Raw genomic sequence first — 18,423 nt, 5'->3', positions numbered from 1 at the left:
GAGACAATGAGGAGCGCTGTGATTGTAAATTAATTACTGCACAGGGTTAGCCATAACTCCTAAATTTAATTTTTCTGTGCATATTTTTAAAGTTAGGCTCACACATACATCAATGCAAGAACTCAGAAAGGCCAGATACGGTAAAAATGAAAACAATATTTGAAAGTTAAATCAACCCATTTAAAAGCTTCACTGTCTTATAATCCAGTTTTTCTAAGCAAAGTATGTACCTCATTTGTGCAAAGGACAGCAGGTTTGGAAATTCAACACTGGTAACTATTCTGACTCAGTCAGACAAATACACAAATCCCTGAATCTCTAACTTTCCATATCATTATAGATGCAGCCAGATATACATAACATGTTCAGACCCTAGCTGTGTGTTCAGTAACAGCTCTTCTTAATTATAGATGTGGAAACTGAAACAGGAAATTTGTTTCAAATATAAATCAAAGGCTTTTCAATCATTTAGTCTTTTAGCTTATCATGTCACACTAGCAGCTTGCCCCAACAACACGGCAAACAAAATAGTTCTTACTGGGCATATTCTTGCAATCATTGAATGAATTTGCTTTGTGCTGCCGCTGTTGTCTGTGAGTCTCTCTTTGAAGAAGAAGTAGATTTTGGCATCATTGGGGTCAGTGCCATCTGGGATAACATGAGCATCCACAAAAATAGGCTCTGAAATGAAACAGTATACCAAAAAGATGAAACCAAAAGACGTATCAGTATAAGCAATTAATTATTTGACAGTTACTGACTGCTTCAAGGAAACGCTATATAGAGGTACTGCTGTAGCAGATTAAGCTATATGCTCTAGTCTTATGTCTGTATATATCAGATATCACCAGTCAGGTAAATGCCTTCTTGCTGGCAGCCTTAAGTTTCTGCATCCTCACGTTTTATCCCACAGCAGATTTCTAGAAAAGTGATGCAAATGAAGAAGTAGTAGTATTACATTACTCCAGAGATTCAAAGACTTTGAGGAAGAGAAGGGAAGAATCAGTGTGTTATCAGGGGCACTTAAGGAAAGACTCATTGAGGCAAAATGTAAAAGTAAGTTGTTGAAAGACTCATTAGGAAAAGAACAATAAGGTGCATAAATAAGACAGGAAAATAACTCATGGAACATGGAAGAGGAAAGCAGAGCACGCAAATGCTTGAACAACGTTTGAGTTCATATCAGAGGTTGATAAACATAGCCAAGTGTACATACAAAGCACTGCAAAGGAGCACTAGTGAGAGAGCAAAATAATTTATATTCTTAAGAGCAAGCATATAATGGACAGTAGGGGAGTCCTCAGAAGACCTTCTCCTTTGTCTGAAGGAAGAAGCAGACTCTTCCTGCATGAAGGTTCTATCTTTTCAATGATCATACAAGATTGGTTGATAGGTTGAAATCCAGTAGAAATCATTAAACAATCTGATACAGATGTCTGACAGAAAACTCACTTTAGACTGCAGTATTTTTCTATTCACATAAGCCCATTCTCAATTAATATAACAAGTGTTATGACTCTAGATCTAAAAAACATGGAAATAAACTGTGCTTGTCAAGTACCTGTTCTGAGCATATGTAACAGGTAGATTTTCCAGAAACTAGGCGTTTTAATGGCTCTTTTTCCCTAATTCACTTTAGGGTGCACACTTCAGGGTGTTCAGATAAATGTAAGAATGTATAGCAAACAGATGAAAAATTCAGAAAGCAGGTATAGTTTCCCATTTATAGAGAAATGAATCTATTCTGATTGCAATCCTGTGTTTTCACTGTAGTCACAGCCACACAGGAATAACCAGAGTGACCCTAAAAACAGTTAAGACAAAAATATAGTAACTTTACTTCAGTATACCTGAAGGCTTTTTAAATTTGGAACTGCTACGTTAGCTGCTCTATAACTTTTGACATCTCTCTGCTGAGAGGGTTGACCTGACCACCATTTTAATTCAAAATAGTTTAATTGGAAGGAGTCTTCTTATCAGAAAGTCAGGGAGAATCTTCACATTGATTTCAGTGAAGCCAAGAATTAAGTGTTTTCACTCAAATTAGTTTTCTTACTGTGTTTCAATAATCAGTTTCTTACTGCTGAAATAAATGGCAATAATTGACAATGACTTCTCTGATAATGGTACTCTCTTCTGCACACATTTTGAATGCAAGTGGTATTCTGTAGAGGTGGATCAGACTGAATTAACTAAAGTTAGTAATTCATTAGAAAAAACCCTAGAATCAAGCACTCTAACTTAAGGCAATGTCTGATGCATCAGAGGTGGAAAAGGCACTTCCTTAGAAGTCAGTCTGTCTGACCGCTTGCCATTTCAAATGTTTTCATACACTTTCCCTTGAACAGTTTGGTTCAGTCTTAATGCAAAAAAAGGCCATCAGGTGGGGTGGCCTAAGAGGTTGGCTTATGCAGTGAACCCTTTCCATCTGTGAATTGTCAACAATATGTATTTACACACATTTCTTCATGGTTCAACTTCATATATTAAATTCAGAGAAAAGCTCTTTAAAAGACAAGCTCTTTATTTTAAACCAAACAAAGCAGAATCTCTGTGAAACCCATTAAAACCTCTGGTAAAACAAAGGCATCTCACCACTCAGCCACTTGGAGTTGTGTTGGTCGGTTCGCACAGCATTCCTTCTGGTCAGACTCCGAAAAATGGCTGCATCTGTCCCCATGAAATCAATATACATTCCTGAAAAAAGCTCTTCATCTGCAAAGAATTGAAATGGAGGGGAAAAAACAAATGCATTGTTATGGCTTTTGGGAAATCCGTATTTACTGATCTATTTTTATTTTAAACTCGTCAGCTCTTTACTTACACAGGACTCTATACAGATGAATACTAGGTCATGGGAATGGGCTTTCCCTCTGATTTACAAAGACACAATCCAGAATGCACAAGAATCATCAGATTTTTCTTAAAGACTTTAGGGAACTGCATAATTAAATGCAACAGCAGAACTGCATATGTGGTGAACCTTTCTCAGATATGAAACTGAGTTCCTCAACTCTCACTGGTAAGGATCACAGGAAAATCAGGCTAGTGTTATCAGAAAGAATCACATTCAATTTTTTAAGTACATACCTCAAAAAGCTTTTTTTGTTATGGGAGTAGACAAAATGACTGGGCTGAATTTATTGCTGGTGTAAATTGGCACAACATCTATTGAAGTCAATGGATCAGTGCCAATTTTTACCAACAGTATTGTCAAGGCTGCCCCAGGCAGCCTCAAGCTGACTTCAGTATTGCAGAGGCCAGACAATCATATTATTGAACTTTATGCAGAGCAATATGGAGCAACAATTGTCCCCTTTTATGTACTTGATTCTAAGTATAGGGTCATTATGCTTGAACAGAATTAGACACGCAACTCTTACATTAACAGAACTATGAACTTCTGATCCCTGTGCAGGGCTGAAAACTCAGTCCATCTGTCAGGACGTATATTTGTGTTTGTGTGAGTCCGTGTGTGTGCATAAATATATGTATATATAATTATAATTATAATTATAATTACATATACTATCATTTTCTACTCTGTGAATAACCAAGCAATTTCCACTGACTAATGACAATGAAACCCCAGAGTAGAAAACAGTAGCTAAAATAAACTCTCAGAGTGGGAGTGGTGGCTGAATACATTCCAGTACAGCTGGGTCCTTTGATTGATGTTTTTGTCTGAATTCCTGGACTACCCAGAGAGTGTGGTCAAGCTGGCAAGAGTCACAGGTTCAGAAGCGCTTGAGGCTATTTTTATGCTCTGTGTGTGTGTGTGTGCGCACGCGCATCAATATGGAAGACTACTGGCTCATAAGAGAATTAAAACTGGAGATTTTGTTTTTCTGCTGCTGGCTAGAGACTGAACTGAACCCCTGCAGAGCAGCCAGCAGTCACTCTTCTGCTCTCATCTCTCCCAGTGATGACAAGATTCATACATAGGGGATTTAAACAATGCATTCGTTCCATGTTTGTGAATCATTTACTTCCTGAGCATGTATTGACAGAATGATGTTAGATCTATGCTGATTTATAACTGATTTTGTATATTTGCCTCATTGCCTCAATCCATCACAGCTTTATTATGAAATAAATTGGCTGAAAGAGATCAGGCTTATGGTTCTCACTAAATGTTACGTCCTATGCATATACACACATGCACACATGTTAACAACAGTACTACACTATGTAATTTTAATCCTATTACATATCAAGCCTATTAGTTATGTCTGAAGCATTCCTAGTGTCTGCTTGCTAATCATGTATCAGATGATATCTGTCAGCTCCACTTCCTTTTGGTTAAATTCTTAAATTCTGCATAGCACTTGGTCTGCACAGCACAACTAGTTCACACCACTTCTCTTTGTTACTGGGGGGAATTACTGAATTGATGAGGTATGTCTGCTTTTATAAATATCTCAGAGTCTTGGTGGGGAGAGAGACATACATCCTGCACATTAGTTATGCCAAGCTTCTTCAAAGCACATTTTTCATTGCTTTGATGCAAAAGTGTCTTCGTACAATGGCAAATAGTACCATGTTCAAATTTGTTTTTATAGCATCACTTTCCTCTGAAGGGTGAATCAGCCTTCCTGCTGTATTCTAGGCTGATGATGCCCAAAATTGTCAAGAAATTGCATCTATATTTAAAAAAAGTTCTTCAGTTGTGGAGGAGTCAGCCAGTCTGGCAGTATTTCCCATCTTCTGAAGCAAGGGGAAGGAATTCCTCCTGCAGAAGAATGGTCAAAGGAGAGTCCAGTACGTGGGCTTGGTCCCCTCACTATAACTTGAGCTGTGACTTACAAAATATTCCCTTTTCTGGCATGGATATTGAGGTTAGATTTATTCAAGCTTAATGGTTTTGAAGTGACTGGACTTTGTAGTAACAGGGAGAAAGTATAAAACCCAATCTGTGGGACTCTCTTGAAAAAGGGTGTGACCTCTGCAGAGTAATTTAAACTTTGTAGAAGAATCATGTCATGAAAGATAAGTCAAACACTAGGAAAGGTCTTTTCAGTCACATAACTGAGAGATCAAGGAAGATAATGTAAAGTCTACTAAGATGAACAAAGCTGCCATAGTTCTATTGTAGAAAAAAATCAGCTTACTCTATATTAAGTAATTCAGAAACAATGTACTTCAGTGGTGTTTCATAAAATCCAGAAGGAACAAGGAAAGGAAACTTTATTTTTTAATGACAGTTGATTAATTTAATAATACCAGAACAGCAATGAGTAGCAGTGGATTAATCCATCACTGACTTTGAACAAACATTTTCTTTACACAGTGTCTGTAAACACTGACCATACATCACTGGTGAGATAAAGATATAAGTGCAGCCAAGGTTCAGAGAGGTATCTAGGTAGCATTTACCTGTCTTCTAAATGTGCTTCAGTTCATACCTTCATGAATGAAATTACTTGTCCTTTGTACTAAATATATTTGCAATGAGGAATAAACAAAAAAAAGATAAATTATATTTTGAACTGACCACGTAGGACAGACTATATGACACTTCCCTTAAGCTCCATGAAACTCAAACTTTAAAGGGAATATCTGGCACAATATGCAATTGCCATTGATTTCAGTGGAAGCTGAATGGCAAAAACACCGCCCATTTTTCCCTTGTAAACCTCGGGTGAAATATGCAGTACCGGTGTGCACTAAGCTTTATTTGCTAAGAAAGCCTGAAAAATCTGTGTAACTGCTGTTTCCTTCATAGCCAAAAATATAACAAGGAGTAGGCACATGTTGAAAAATCAAGGCTTTGGCACTAGAAGTCTGTGAAAACGCTGCAAACGTGAAAGGTCGGATTACAGTAAGTATATATAATGTGTCTCCTGGTTGGAAAAAAATAAAAGAAAAAAACCCAGTTTCTTTTATTGATGACTTAGACTGCACAGAGTGCATACCCCCCTTTGAGTCTTCAGTTAGGTGTACAATAGGCACTTCAGTAATTCTTTGTATGGGATATATCTCACAGTCAGTGAGTACAGTCGCCATCAATGCACAAGAATATTTGAGGTGTGTCAGTTGTATCACTTTTTCTGGCCTTTCAAATGGAAGAAAATTACAAAATTGGTTGGGTATAAAGCCAATTGAAGAATGAAGAGCCTTGCAATAGCTGGTGGGCTCTACAGCAGAGATGACAACAAAAATGAAATTCAATGTAACTAAAGTCTTCAGGCTTTCTTTCCCTGGCTACTCCAGGATTTTACAAATAATTAAATGAGACAATGAGACACAAGTGTTGTCTAGGATGAACAAGGTCAGAAACTGTTCAAACATAAAATGCTAGACAGGGTAATGTAAAGTTGAAACTAATCCTGGGAAAAAATGTGTAAGCTGGAAAAGGGACAACCTTTTGTTTTCTGTTTGTCTCTCTCTCCCCCTTTCTACAGCTTATTTCTGCATTTCATTTGTACACCCACCTTTAGCTTGATGCAAACCTTGAAGCAAGGATGAACCCAATCTGTGTGCCCATCAGCCAGACACAAGGTACTGCTCCTTGGAGGCTGAATTCTGTGTCCAGCTCATTTCAGGCATCCCATCAACCCACGCCACTCATGATCATATGGGTTTAGACTTCAGCAACTTGGGAGTATCTTTACTTACTGATCATAACAGACACCGTGTTCACATTAGGGTTGAAAGAACAACGTCCCTTTCCTGATTCACACTTGGAGTCGATCTTGAAGACTTGTTCCTGTAATGTAGATTTGTGTGTTACTTCTCATTTCAGAAACCATCAGACATAAAGTGATTTTTATGCTTGGCCGTTTCCAGCATTAACAATGCTCAGCACTGCTGGGCACTTTTGTACTATCAGCAGTTTAGCTTTCCTATTTGGTATTTCATCATCTTTTTAGACAACTTTTTCATTGGTACCCAGTTATTTTCAAGACTCTTGTCATAAATTCAAGACACTGAAACAAAGAATTTTTCCCACTAGCTCAGTTATGCTTTGGAGAGGTTGACTGATCTCTGCAATAACATCTGTGGAGATTGCTTCTGTGTTTTTGAAGTTATTTATCATTTATTTGCTGAATACATGGTGATATGTCTACTAGTCTAGGACATTATAATAAAGTTACTAGAACAAAAATACGTATTAAATAAAAAACTCTTATGACAACTGTCATTTGGTAATAGTATAAATCATATGCTCTTTACTGAGCTATCAGACCTCCAAAAATCCCCTAAATCATACTTATTTTCTTTAATACCATCTCTTGGATTATGTGTAGAGCTCCAATTCCATAGTAATAGAAGATTCCTCAATATCTCTTGCCGTAGTCTGAAATTTCTTGGAATTTTTTGCTGTTTAGGAATCTTGGTGTGGGATTTCTTTATATTTTATGTGATTTATAAATAGGAAATACTTTTGGCAAAGTAGAAGCAACCTGGACTACAGCCTGAAATACAAACAGTCTGAATATCTTTAGAAAATTCGCCCTTCTCAGTGCACCTCTTCTCTTCTCAGTTCCCAGCAACACTGAAGAGCACAGTATGCTGAGCAAGAAGTGACTTGGGTCCAAGTCCGTTCCTTAAAAACTGCAGTTAGTAATGGCACATCGACTCACATACTGTTGTATACCAAAGAACCCACTTTTTCCTTGCCTCCTATAACAAACTTTTAATCTTTAATGGATGGCCAAAAGACACAATTGCAAGGAAAAAACCACCCAGACTTAAAACATTTTTGTTTCAACAGATAAAGGTAGCTGACAAAATTCCAAAGAAAGGCTTCTGTGATGTAGATGCCAATGTATTAGTTATTCAACAAAGGGCAGTAACTCTTTATATTCCCTTTAACAATTAATGTAAATCACAGGGTAATGGGGATGCCACACAGATCACTGAGCAGCCATTTGGTGTCAGCAAATTGGAGACTCTGCCAACCTGAAATGCTCAGTTACAGCAGGAAGTTTCATATCCATTATCCCCTGTCTCTTCTCCCCCTCTTCTGCTTTACCTAATTTAATCACAGAGATCTTATCTATTGTTTCAGTAATAAGCTCTCTAAACAATGTTAAAACATAAGTATGAAGTTTCTAGTATGATCTTTGGGGTTTTTTTGTTTGTTTTGCTTCTAGATTAATATGCAGCTTGACATTAATACATATTTACTATATTATACCACTACTTACCAATTCAAAATGCCCATTACTGTACTATTAAACTAACTCCAGGATTACACTTGATTTTCATATATATTAAACTACTTTTTAGTTTATAATTAATTCACATAGTGATTGCATTTCCTTCTGTTTGCATTTACTTTGGCATTAGAATATATTTAGGTGACCGAGAGTCATTACCAAAGACAAAAGTATCAAGTGTGCCAAGCAAGAAAATTAATTATTTTTAATCCTCTGTTTCAGGGAAAAGGGCAACATTCTGCCTCAACAATGAAACCACCTTTTTTGTGAGATTATATGGAATTCTGGAGACAAAAGAGAAAACCAGGCCCAGTTCTTATGATTGTTGGATATGACTCTTGCTGTCAGGCTTTGTAGCTTCTAGAGAAAAACAGATGTGCTTTCTAAAATGTCCATTTTGCACGTGCAAAAGCAGCCTTCTGTGCATGGAAAACTGTACTAAATTAGAGGTGAAATGATAAAAGCAGAGAAAAAAAAATTGTTCTCACTAGTCCCATCAACACTACATAGTTCTTCATCCTGCTCTATTAATTAGTCATGCACTGATATATGCAATGAGTTCAGAAGGAAATGCTTGGTTTTAACTGTTATGCTATTGTTGGCCTGTACAGTAATGGCTTTGAGCATGCGATGCCTACAGTCAAGTGTCTGACAGACTCCAGACGTCTGAAACAGCAGTTTATTTAATCAATTGATCATAGGCATGTAGCTACACAGACAGTCTAAGTGAAGCCAGTTCTGCTCTTCCAAGACATGCATCTTTATTTTTAACTTAAGAAATTTAACATCTTGCATCATCTGGAGATGTCATTTCCTGCTCTCCCCCTCCCCCCTAATCTCATTTCCAAAAACCCTAAAAAAATGAGATTCAGAGTTCTCTGGGCTACACTACTACTAGTTAAGATGATAAAGGAATATTGCATTAATTAGAAAAAAATGAGATCACTTTCCATGTTTTAAATAATTTGTCAAGAAATAGGATAATGCTGAGGAAAGCTGACCTCTGTTTCAAAATACATCAAAATAAGTAAATGCAGACTCCGTTAACCAGAAGGATGGATTTACTTATTCAGTTCTGCTTGCTTGTGCTTTTAAATCTAGGTCTATGAACCCCCACTTTTGGATAATTCATTAGGACTGAAGGTGCAGTGATTCAGACGCTGTTAAGGAGGCTGGAGCCAGGTAGAGATCTACCAAAAGTCATTGAGATCATCCCATGTAAATCTACCTGTAGAAAAAAATGATTTATCACCTCCCTGGCAACTTCTGCAGTAGTCTTGGGTCTTCACTATAATTCCCATCCCACTCCCAATGAAATCAGTGATGAATTTCCCAGTGTCTTCCCCAGGAGCCAGCCCAGTTTTTAAAGCTGCCCTTACATGGCAAAACTCCAGGTAGCACGCTCTGATCTTCCTTCCCAACACATCTGCTTCCACACTGTACAGGAAAATATACTGCACACCCTTGTGCCTGCAGACATGAATCTGACCCAAAATCTACTGAGGTGCTGGGTCTTGGTTAAGTGCTTTTCTTTCTCCTTCTGGTTGCCTAAGTTATTACCTATTACATTTGAACATAAACAAACATTTCACTTTCAAATCAGGAACTTGGACAATATACTTATGAAACATCTGGTACTTTGTATATTGAAAATACACAGTGAAACTGAATATAGAAAAACTGGAGACATCTCTAGAGAAAGTAAGATTTACATCCTGGAAGATCTCAAAGTGATAAGAAAACTTAACGACTTCATCCCAGCAGAATCTAATGGGGCAAAACTTTTGCAGTAGATAAAGGTTACCTGTACTGGGATTGCATCTAGTGGGTCTTAAGCTGAAGTCCAGCAAACCTTCACATACCTGAATAGTTAGCCCACTTAAGGGCTTCTCTCAGGAATCAGTAAGACATGGAAATTATCAAAATTGGAGTGCATATTTTACTTGTTATCTAACTCACTATTCCCTTTCAAGTATTTCTTTGCAAATTTTCCAACAAATTGTAGGAATGATATCACCAGCAACGTCAAATAAAAAGTAGGATCAAATATAGCCCAGTGTTTGGTATGACTGTGGAATTTTGGACAACCATCATCTTTGAGGCATGGCTTTTGATCATGGCTTTGCTTGTAGCTGGTAACAGGCCAGAAAATTATGGATCTTTGTCCTTTTTCTATTTAACGTGGGTGAAGGAACCTATTCCAATCATTGATTTTTGGATTTTCAAAATTTTGAGTTTTGCATAAACTAGTAAGATGCATCACAAAATGAGTGGATAAAATGAAAAGAGACGTACCTCGGACCTGCGCCCTCTGTTGACATACACACACACGGGGCTGAAGGCGCCACTGCCGCAGACATACAGGTGTGTGCGATTGTACGACTGTATCACACGCACAAAATTTCCACAGCCGTGCTGCAGGGGATACAGAAAAAAATAATTTCACATTGGCAAATATTAGAAGTTGGGAACTTGAAGGAAAAGACATGGTTTATAATTTTAATAGTATCATGAAAACAGCTACTGAGTTTGGTAGTCTCTGGATTTGAACCACTGCAGATTTCTGTTTTCTTTTCACTCCATTTTGCATAGTCTGGGAACTGGGCATTGTTAGGGCACTATAGAGGAGTTATAGAGGAGTGCATATACCTTTCCCATTTCCACACAGCAAACTAATTTTCATCTACAGACTGCATGGAAAGAAGCAGGGCCTCTGCAGGAAAACAAGTAACCTTATGAAGTTTCCTTAAGGGCACCTCCAAACCAGTCTTTTTCCCCCCTAATTTTTTCATCACAGCTGGAGATAATTAACAAGCAAAGCAAGTCCAAATCTCAGATTCTGTTATTTGTAGAAACAATTTCTTTCCAAAACTTTAAAACTCCGAACAACACAAAGGAAGTTTGCAGTTAATTGTTGCTTCATATTGAAGATTAACAGCATGAAAATTAAACCAGAATGTTAAGAGCCACACAGTTTCACACCATCAGGTTTACAGTTTTCTCCTTCGAGCATACCCTTTTCTTCTCTTGTTCTTTCATTTTTTGACTATGAACAACTTCAGGTTGCAAATAGATTTTTTTCTGAATATTTTTTCTTACTGAGATTCCAGAACTGCCTTCATATTCAATCATCCAAACCTTCACCAAAGACAGTGAGAATTGCATGTGTTCTGTGAGCACAGGATTGGAAACTGTGTCATCAGTCATCGTCATGAAAATCAGTAGAGTTAATCCTTGTTTAGCAGACTACACAGTTTATTTATATTCAAAGACATTCACATTTTTGGTGAATTTTCACACCTGAAAACTGGTGCATAACTGTAGGTAGTTCAGAGTTCATAGAAGGAGTTTCTCACCAGGGAGCACTGCATGTCCTCAGTTAAGTGTTAACTCTAGTGATATCAGAAAAATTCTTTAACCCAGTCAAACTACATTGTTTCTCTAAAGCTGAAGGCTGTTCCTAAATGTTTCAACTTTCTGGTATCCAGCTATCTTAGTTTGGCTCAAAGATGGCTTTAGTAACGTCTTGCTACCAAAATCCTGTTTTTCTCAGCAGTACTGCCAATCCACATTATGGCTGCGGAAAGGGAAGGACAGCTGAAGGTATACCACTAGCTTATATATACCAGAGTGTAAATTGATGATTTATTTTCTTGCTGTTTGCAGAAAACTTTTCTAGAAGACTCCTAGTTAAAGAATTAAATGCTGAGAAATCTCAGAATGAAAGTCTTCAAGGATCAGGAGCAGGAAACAATGTCTACATGAACAGTCACTGATATGTGGCACTTTCTACACTGCTTCAGTACCCTGCCATGTGCCTTCCAAAGTGTCTATGGCGAGAACGCAGGGGTGGTTAGATGAACGGCTATTTTCTTTAAGGACAGCCTTCTGGGGTAACCATCTGACATACTGTCTTCGTGTCTCTTCACTGATGATTTACAGACAAGTAACACAAGTTGGCTAAAGACCAACATTCTCATATTTTAATGCTGTCTGGCAGGAAGACCATTTTACGATCTCTGAGCCTTTGCCCATCTCTCTAGTGTTGAAACACTGAACTCCATTTGCAATTTGCTACATGAGTAATCTGAGTACTGCACTGTGACTCCACAAGCCAGCCAAGCAAGAAATTCTTATTTCAGAATATATTCTGTAGGACTGCTATTCAAGAGCACTTATGCTTCAGTTTATTTCCCTTTCCTTGATATTGGAGTACTTTATTCTTTTAAATCAGTCTGGTCTGAGGTGACATGAGATAGTTGTCTTCAGATGGATGTTTGTCAAAGGCGGTGGCTAAGCAGTAGATATTCATATACTACCAGTGCTTCTCTTGGAGCTGATACCAAAACTCACTCAGTAGCAGTGTCTGGGGAACTGCCTTACTGTAGATATCTGAAAGTCAGACATCTATGCCCTGGGATCTCATCACAGTAAATGGAGAGAAATAGATGTCATACTATTTAAGCATTCAAGTTAGCCTAGTGAACATACTATTTAGAAGTGACAATTGCTTTTCAGCAACAAAGGCGGCAGCCAAAGATGACAAATTCAGACATCAATATTTGTCTAGTGGTCGGGTAAATGAGCCCCCTCCTATTTCTCCTTGGAAGAGAATTTGCTGATTGCATAAAGTCCTTTACTGGCTGCTCCAAATCTATCTATTCTTTTACCTTGTGACAATCATTATTCTCTGACAGACCAAACGTTATCATGCATTCACTCCACCCCTTTTTTTTTTTTTTTATTTGAAATTCTCAATTCTTCTGATTTTCAGGAGTGAAACTCACAAGAATGCTATTAAAACAGAGCTATAAATTTTAATCTGCAAACAGTGATTTAGCATTGTGTTGTCTTTTTCTCATTATTTCAGTGAGCTTTCAATAAGACACATCAGTGATTTTAGTGAGATCAGCAGCTGCTCTTCAGTACCTTTTTTTTTCTCTTTTAAATTCTTAAGGACATATACAAAGAAACTCAATGTAAGCTTCTATTTTTGGAACTTAATTTTTCTTCTGCAATGCACAGCTGGGATCAAAAAATCAGTTAAAGTTGATGCACATGGACATTCTTAATTAACTATGTTACAGGATATTAGCTGTACCCACAATTAAACTGTGGTAAAAACAGATGTTCTATGCAGAAACCTGTCCACTAATGCAGCAACATTTGAGTACTTCAGTATGATTAAAAGCTAGGAAAGACTTACAACTAAATATCCAAGATTAAAAGTTCTCCAGAGAGTCCAGTACCTAGTAGTGTCTTAGCTTTTTTTTTTCCCCGTGGATCACATATTTTGCATACTACTTTCTGCTTAGATTATCATCTACGTTTTTCCTGTTTTTGCCCTAGAAGAATATCATCATATGTTGGAAACATGACTGAGACTAATCAACTTTTGTACTTCAAAGAAAAGAAAATTCCTTAACTAGTCTATCACAAGTTGATGATGCAGTTGACATAGTAACTAGGGTGAACATTAATCACCATTAACAAAGTTATAAGTTTTATTTTCCCATTTAGTGCAACTTAACAGGCCACTAGTTGTAGAATTTACTGCACGCTGCAGTAACCAGAATGATGTAAAGATGTATAGAAAAATATGATATTCAATAGGAAAAATACTTGTTTTTCACTACCATAGCTATCAGGAAAGAAAGCAGATAAGTTGCCATACCAACCATAATATAGTTATTCATAAAGAATCATTCTGTTGCTGTGCAGCCATATAGTGAATTACTCTCCACAGTGTTGAAAAAGCAGTGTTACAGCAACACTCCAGTAGGCCAACTTTCTGGTTTCCTTACATTCATCAGCATTTGCAACAGATTTTCAAAATAAAGCCCACACATATTTTTCTTACAAAATGGACTCAGGTGAATTATTGTAACATTGCAGTAACTGAATTGCATGTCATCTGTAGGCTTAATTAAAAATACAAAATGTGTAGCTAAAATAAATAGAAATACTAGGCATGACAGAGAGACCTTTGAAATAAATAACAGTTTTTATACTAAATTTGGTGGACTTTTGCATTAATTCTGTTGTTTCTGAAATTAAAAGCTATAGTTAAGTACACCTGCTTAAGTCCTTCAATCACGTCATTATTTATGATCCTAGATATATGCTGAGGAGTATGTTCCAAAGACAATTATACCTAATGTGAAGGCTTCTGATTTCCATAGTTTTTTCCTCAAATAAAAATATAAGCAAAATTTCATTGTTTTTTCTTATAAATTTCGTAGTGAGAAATTGCAATTTGCTAGCTCAGATTAGATTCTCAATTCTAATACTAAAATAGCAGTTGGAAAATAGCTATATCTAAAGAACTAAAAAGGAAACCAGGATAAAGACCTTTGGGTGCTGCTGAACTGTTAAAAAGTCAGAAGGTAACTGAATAGAATTGAAATGTGACTTTCTGCTTTTTGTTTTACAATTTATCTGTCTTCTGTCTAGGCATATACAGACTGCAAATTCAAATTACTTTAGGAAGATTACCACATTAATATACAACTCGGTCAAAGCCAGGATCTGCTGTGTTGTACCACTCACTGGGTCTTTCAAAATACCTTTCTACCTATTATGTATAAAGATTGTACAGGGAAATTACCATCTGATTTAGGTCCTTTGGAAGGTGTCTGCATTTACATGGGAGAACAGTCAGCTGTAGTGCAAAATGACTCAGCGTAATCTCTCCATGCACTGTGTTTCCTGTGATTTCAGAGATCATTTTTACCTCTTTCTAGAGATATTTATATGGGCATTGTTTTGTGGAAGTAATGGAAAGAGGTGTTTGCATTGTTCCTGAGTCTGGGGTCTTCAGGCTATGGACAGTGGGTACCATGCACCTGTAGAGTCTGTTCCTGGGGCAAGCAGACAGCCAGAGCACTTCCCTACGCCGAACAACAGCTCAGCAGGCTGTTCAGCATCATCCCCAGGACATATCTGGAAAAGTACTATCACCCAGTTGGACTAGTAACAAGAAAAAAGAGTGAGTAAGTGGACAATGCATATCTTTTTCCATCTGTCAAAGTTTGAAGGTGCATTCTGTTTACATAGCTTGTTTTTTCATAATTTGGCTTTATCATTTGGCCTGCAGAGCATTTACAAAGAAAAACAAACACTTCTTTCGTTTTGTTTTGGCTGCACTCAAGGTGCTCTTACTTTATTGCCAAGTATGTAATTTGTGTATGTGTGTGCATGTGGATTATAACTTACTGTAGGATCTTTGCCAGCCATTTTGCACTCTTCAACTTTGTTTGCTGATGCTGGCCAGAAAATCTGTAAGGAAAGAAGTATCTTTTAAGTAACGTATTTACTACATAATTTAAACAAAACATTTCACTTCCTAAGTTACACTAATAAGTTAATATTTTGATATCTTTTACACCTCGATTATAAGTCAAAAAATTCATTGATAAATGAAAACAACTTTCTGTCTTAGCATGCAGTAAACAAAATAAAGGCCCACGGTTTTGGCTGGTATAATTTAATTTTATTAAATAATTTTAAGATAAGTTAATGAATTTATTTAAACTTCTTTCTTCTAAATAAGAGAAATTTTCATCATTGTCTAAATTACTGTCCATCTTTACTTTTTTGTTTTTACTGAATTTCTAGCTAGAAACCAGAAGACTAAAATATTGAAAGAAGGGCTCTTGTAAAAATTTTTTGGTTTTAACAGTAAAAGTTTGGAATATCTTACAATAAAACCTGCTTAAAATCTTAAGATTTCAGGCTTATTTCTTGATTTCTTTCCAAGATATCTTGCAGTGCAGACAGTTTACTGACAAACACCTCAATGTCTGAATCTGATCTATACTCAAAACTGCTTCTTCCATTATTTATTTTGATTTTGAAATAGAAAAGACATCCATTAGAAATCTCTCCCTAGAAGTTTAGTAGGTGACAGAGCCTGATAACATTTAGCCTCAAGATAACGTAAATAATAGCATTAAAAGATCTCTGTGTGTATATATATATACACACATATACGCAGAGAGTTGTAGGTATGTATACATATGTATATAGGGTTTCTATAGAGGCATAAGATTAGCAAATAAATAAACAAACAAAAGAATGTGTGGAATTGCAGAGATTAATTCTGAGCCTAATACAGGGTGATCACATTCACTGCCAGAAAATTTTGTGTGTTTTTGCTTTCTGTCGACTTTTTTTAATTCTAGTTTTTCCAGGCCTAAATAGACTGTTGAGATGCCTCACTGCTTTATACTGCAGAATATATTTCATGCAGCAGAGGCCTTCCTATCTAACTGAACTCTGCACAGAATTAAAACTGACCTGCTAAGGGAAGGCTGGATTGTGCCAGACAAGCTCCTAGAGCAAGCTCGCAGACAAGGGTGGCTGGATCACTGGTGAGATGGGAATTAGTAAAAAGGTCACACAAGCTATTTCAGCTTAGAGAAGGCGACCTCATTTCAGAGGAAGATTTCTGTACCATTAGGAGAAGGAAGGACATGTTCACGCCGTCACATGAGAGGCATTTAATTTCAATGTGTAAGTTAGAGTTAGCCTCCCCGGACTCCCTGCACAATCAATTCAGGTAGACAGGCATGTCCAGAGGGTGATTCAGAGAAAACTCTAATTTAACTGCGCTTAATCACCCTCCAGTGGGGCCTCTCTCTCTCCCCTGACACATTAAAAGCCTTGCCTCTTAAGGAAGCCACTTAACTTCGCTGCTGCAAGCTGGATATCTCTGCCCCTCAGTACTCCTGAGGTACAGTAATAAAGTCCATAGATTAAAGGATCAGATGAATTTGGTAGAACAAGGCTTTTATGGTACACTTTAAGGTAGTGTTGTAGCTGTGATAATCTAAAGATAGGCAAGGAAAAGTCTGTAGAGAGGTAATGTCTCAACAGTCTGGCTTCTGGGCACACAAGTACTTCTGTAGACCACCTATTTTAAAAGCAGAGAAGCTGGATTTGAACTGGGATTGGAGACAAGAGACAAATCTGTGAAAGTGGTTTAAACATTTTATAATTTGACTATTTTCATATACAGGCTGCCTACTAAAGTTTGGGGAGGTTGGACACAGAGAGTCCTTAGAAAATGGCATCTTGATAAATAAGAGAAGCCAGAAAAGAGGTGATGTCAAGAGGGAGATGTGGGTCATAGTGTCCAAAAAACCACAGATAGGAGGTATCTCAGCTACCCAACTGAAGGGCAAGGGCTGACACAGACATAACAAAAGATTGGAAAATAGTTCAGTGATTAGGCTTCAGAGTACAAACCAAAAATATATAGGCCTGGAAAGGATAGCATGCATCTTATTCTACCTTACAGGTTTCTCTTAAAACTGTATCTCTGAATTATCTTAAATCTTGGAGAGAAGCGGAAACCATCAACCCATACAAAATTTCCTTATGAGGGCAAGCCATGCCCCCATGTCACTCCAAAAGGAGTAAACAGGTCAGTTTCTAAACAGTGTTTGAGGAGCAGCCATGCTAATAGCTTGTTCATCTTGCATTACACATAAAACACGGACTAACAATTCAATAAAGTGAGGGCCTGGACTTTTGCCTGCTGCAAAATAATTAAATACACATTTTTTGTCTAAAAAGAAAAGCATGTAGTAAAGCAACCTTGGATTCTCAAAATAAATCTTGAACTTACACTGAGAGGGTCCTGGCTTATATTATTAATATTCAAAGACAGAATATGATCTTTGCTGCCCACGTAGATCCGATCCTGATCTTCATCCATGAATAATATCCTGTAATCCAGGGGACTGTGGGATATTCTGTGATATTCGGAGGTCTTAGTTTCCTGCAGCTCTGAAATAGTAAAGACAACAAGTTATTAAACAGTTCAGTTGCCGTTCTTGCTTCACAACTGAATTTCTTTCTAAATAAAGGCATCTTTGAACACAAGCGGGATCAATAAGAGAAGAAAAATGCTTATCAGACACTTGGTAATAATGCAGTGGTTGAAATAAAACAAGTTTTCCTTCCCCAGTTTGAATGCAGTTCTTTTGTACATTAAGTAGCTAGACATATCATAAAAGTCAGGCACTGCTGTTATTCATTCATCTAATCAATTCTTATTTTAATGGATATGATTATTTACAGCTTTGGCTTTTAAGGAAGATCATGTGTTAAGTTAATCAATGTGTTTGATACGTTTTGAAGTTTATGACAGCAGAAAATCCACAAGATCAATCAAAACTACGTAAGAACAGTTCACTTTCTTTTCCTAATCAGGTGCTTCACTAAGAGTAGGTTTTTTATCGTTTTTGAGGTC

At 37.1% G+C, this 18,423-nt stretch overlaps 1 protein-coding gene across 2 annotated transcripts in view; it reads right to left on the bottom strand.

The window, feature by feature from the left end:
- SEMA3C (semaphorin 3C) overlaps positions 1-18,423 on the bottom strand; it is a 122,931-nt gene that overhangs the window by 37,050 nt on the left and 67,458 nt on the right. For both annotated transcript variants that reach the window (XM_074869866.1, XM_074869867.1), the window contains 6 exons: positions 17,797-17,957; positions 15,381-15,443; positions 10,461-10,580; positions 6,619-6,709; positions 2,596-2,715; positions 539-681 (listed from right to left, as the gene is read on the bottom strand). In XM_074869866.1, coding sequence (XP_074725967.1) covers positions 539-681; positions 2,596-2,715; positions 6,619-6,709; positions 10,461-10,580; positions 15,381-15,443; positions 17,797-17,957 — 698 coding nt within the window. The remainder of the gene's footprint in view (positions 1-538; positions 682-2,595; positions 2,716-6,618; positions 6,710-10,460; positions 10,581-15,380; positions 15,444-17,796; positions 17,958-18,423) is intronic.

Source organism: Strix uralensis, chromosome 5, assembly GCF_047716275.1.
Source record: "Strix uralensis isolate ZFMK-TIS-50842 chromosome 5, bStrUra1, whole genome shotgun sequence".
Classification (NCBI taxonomy): Eukaryota; Metazoa; Chordata; class Aves; order Strigiformes; family Strigidae; genus Strix; species Strix uralensis.
The sequence above is the reverse complement of the archived record's forward strand: the minus strand, read 5'-3'. Positions and strand labels throughout refer to the sequence as shown.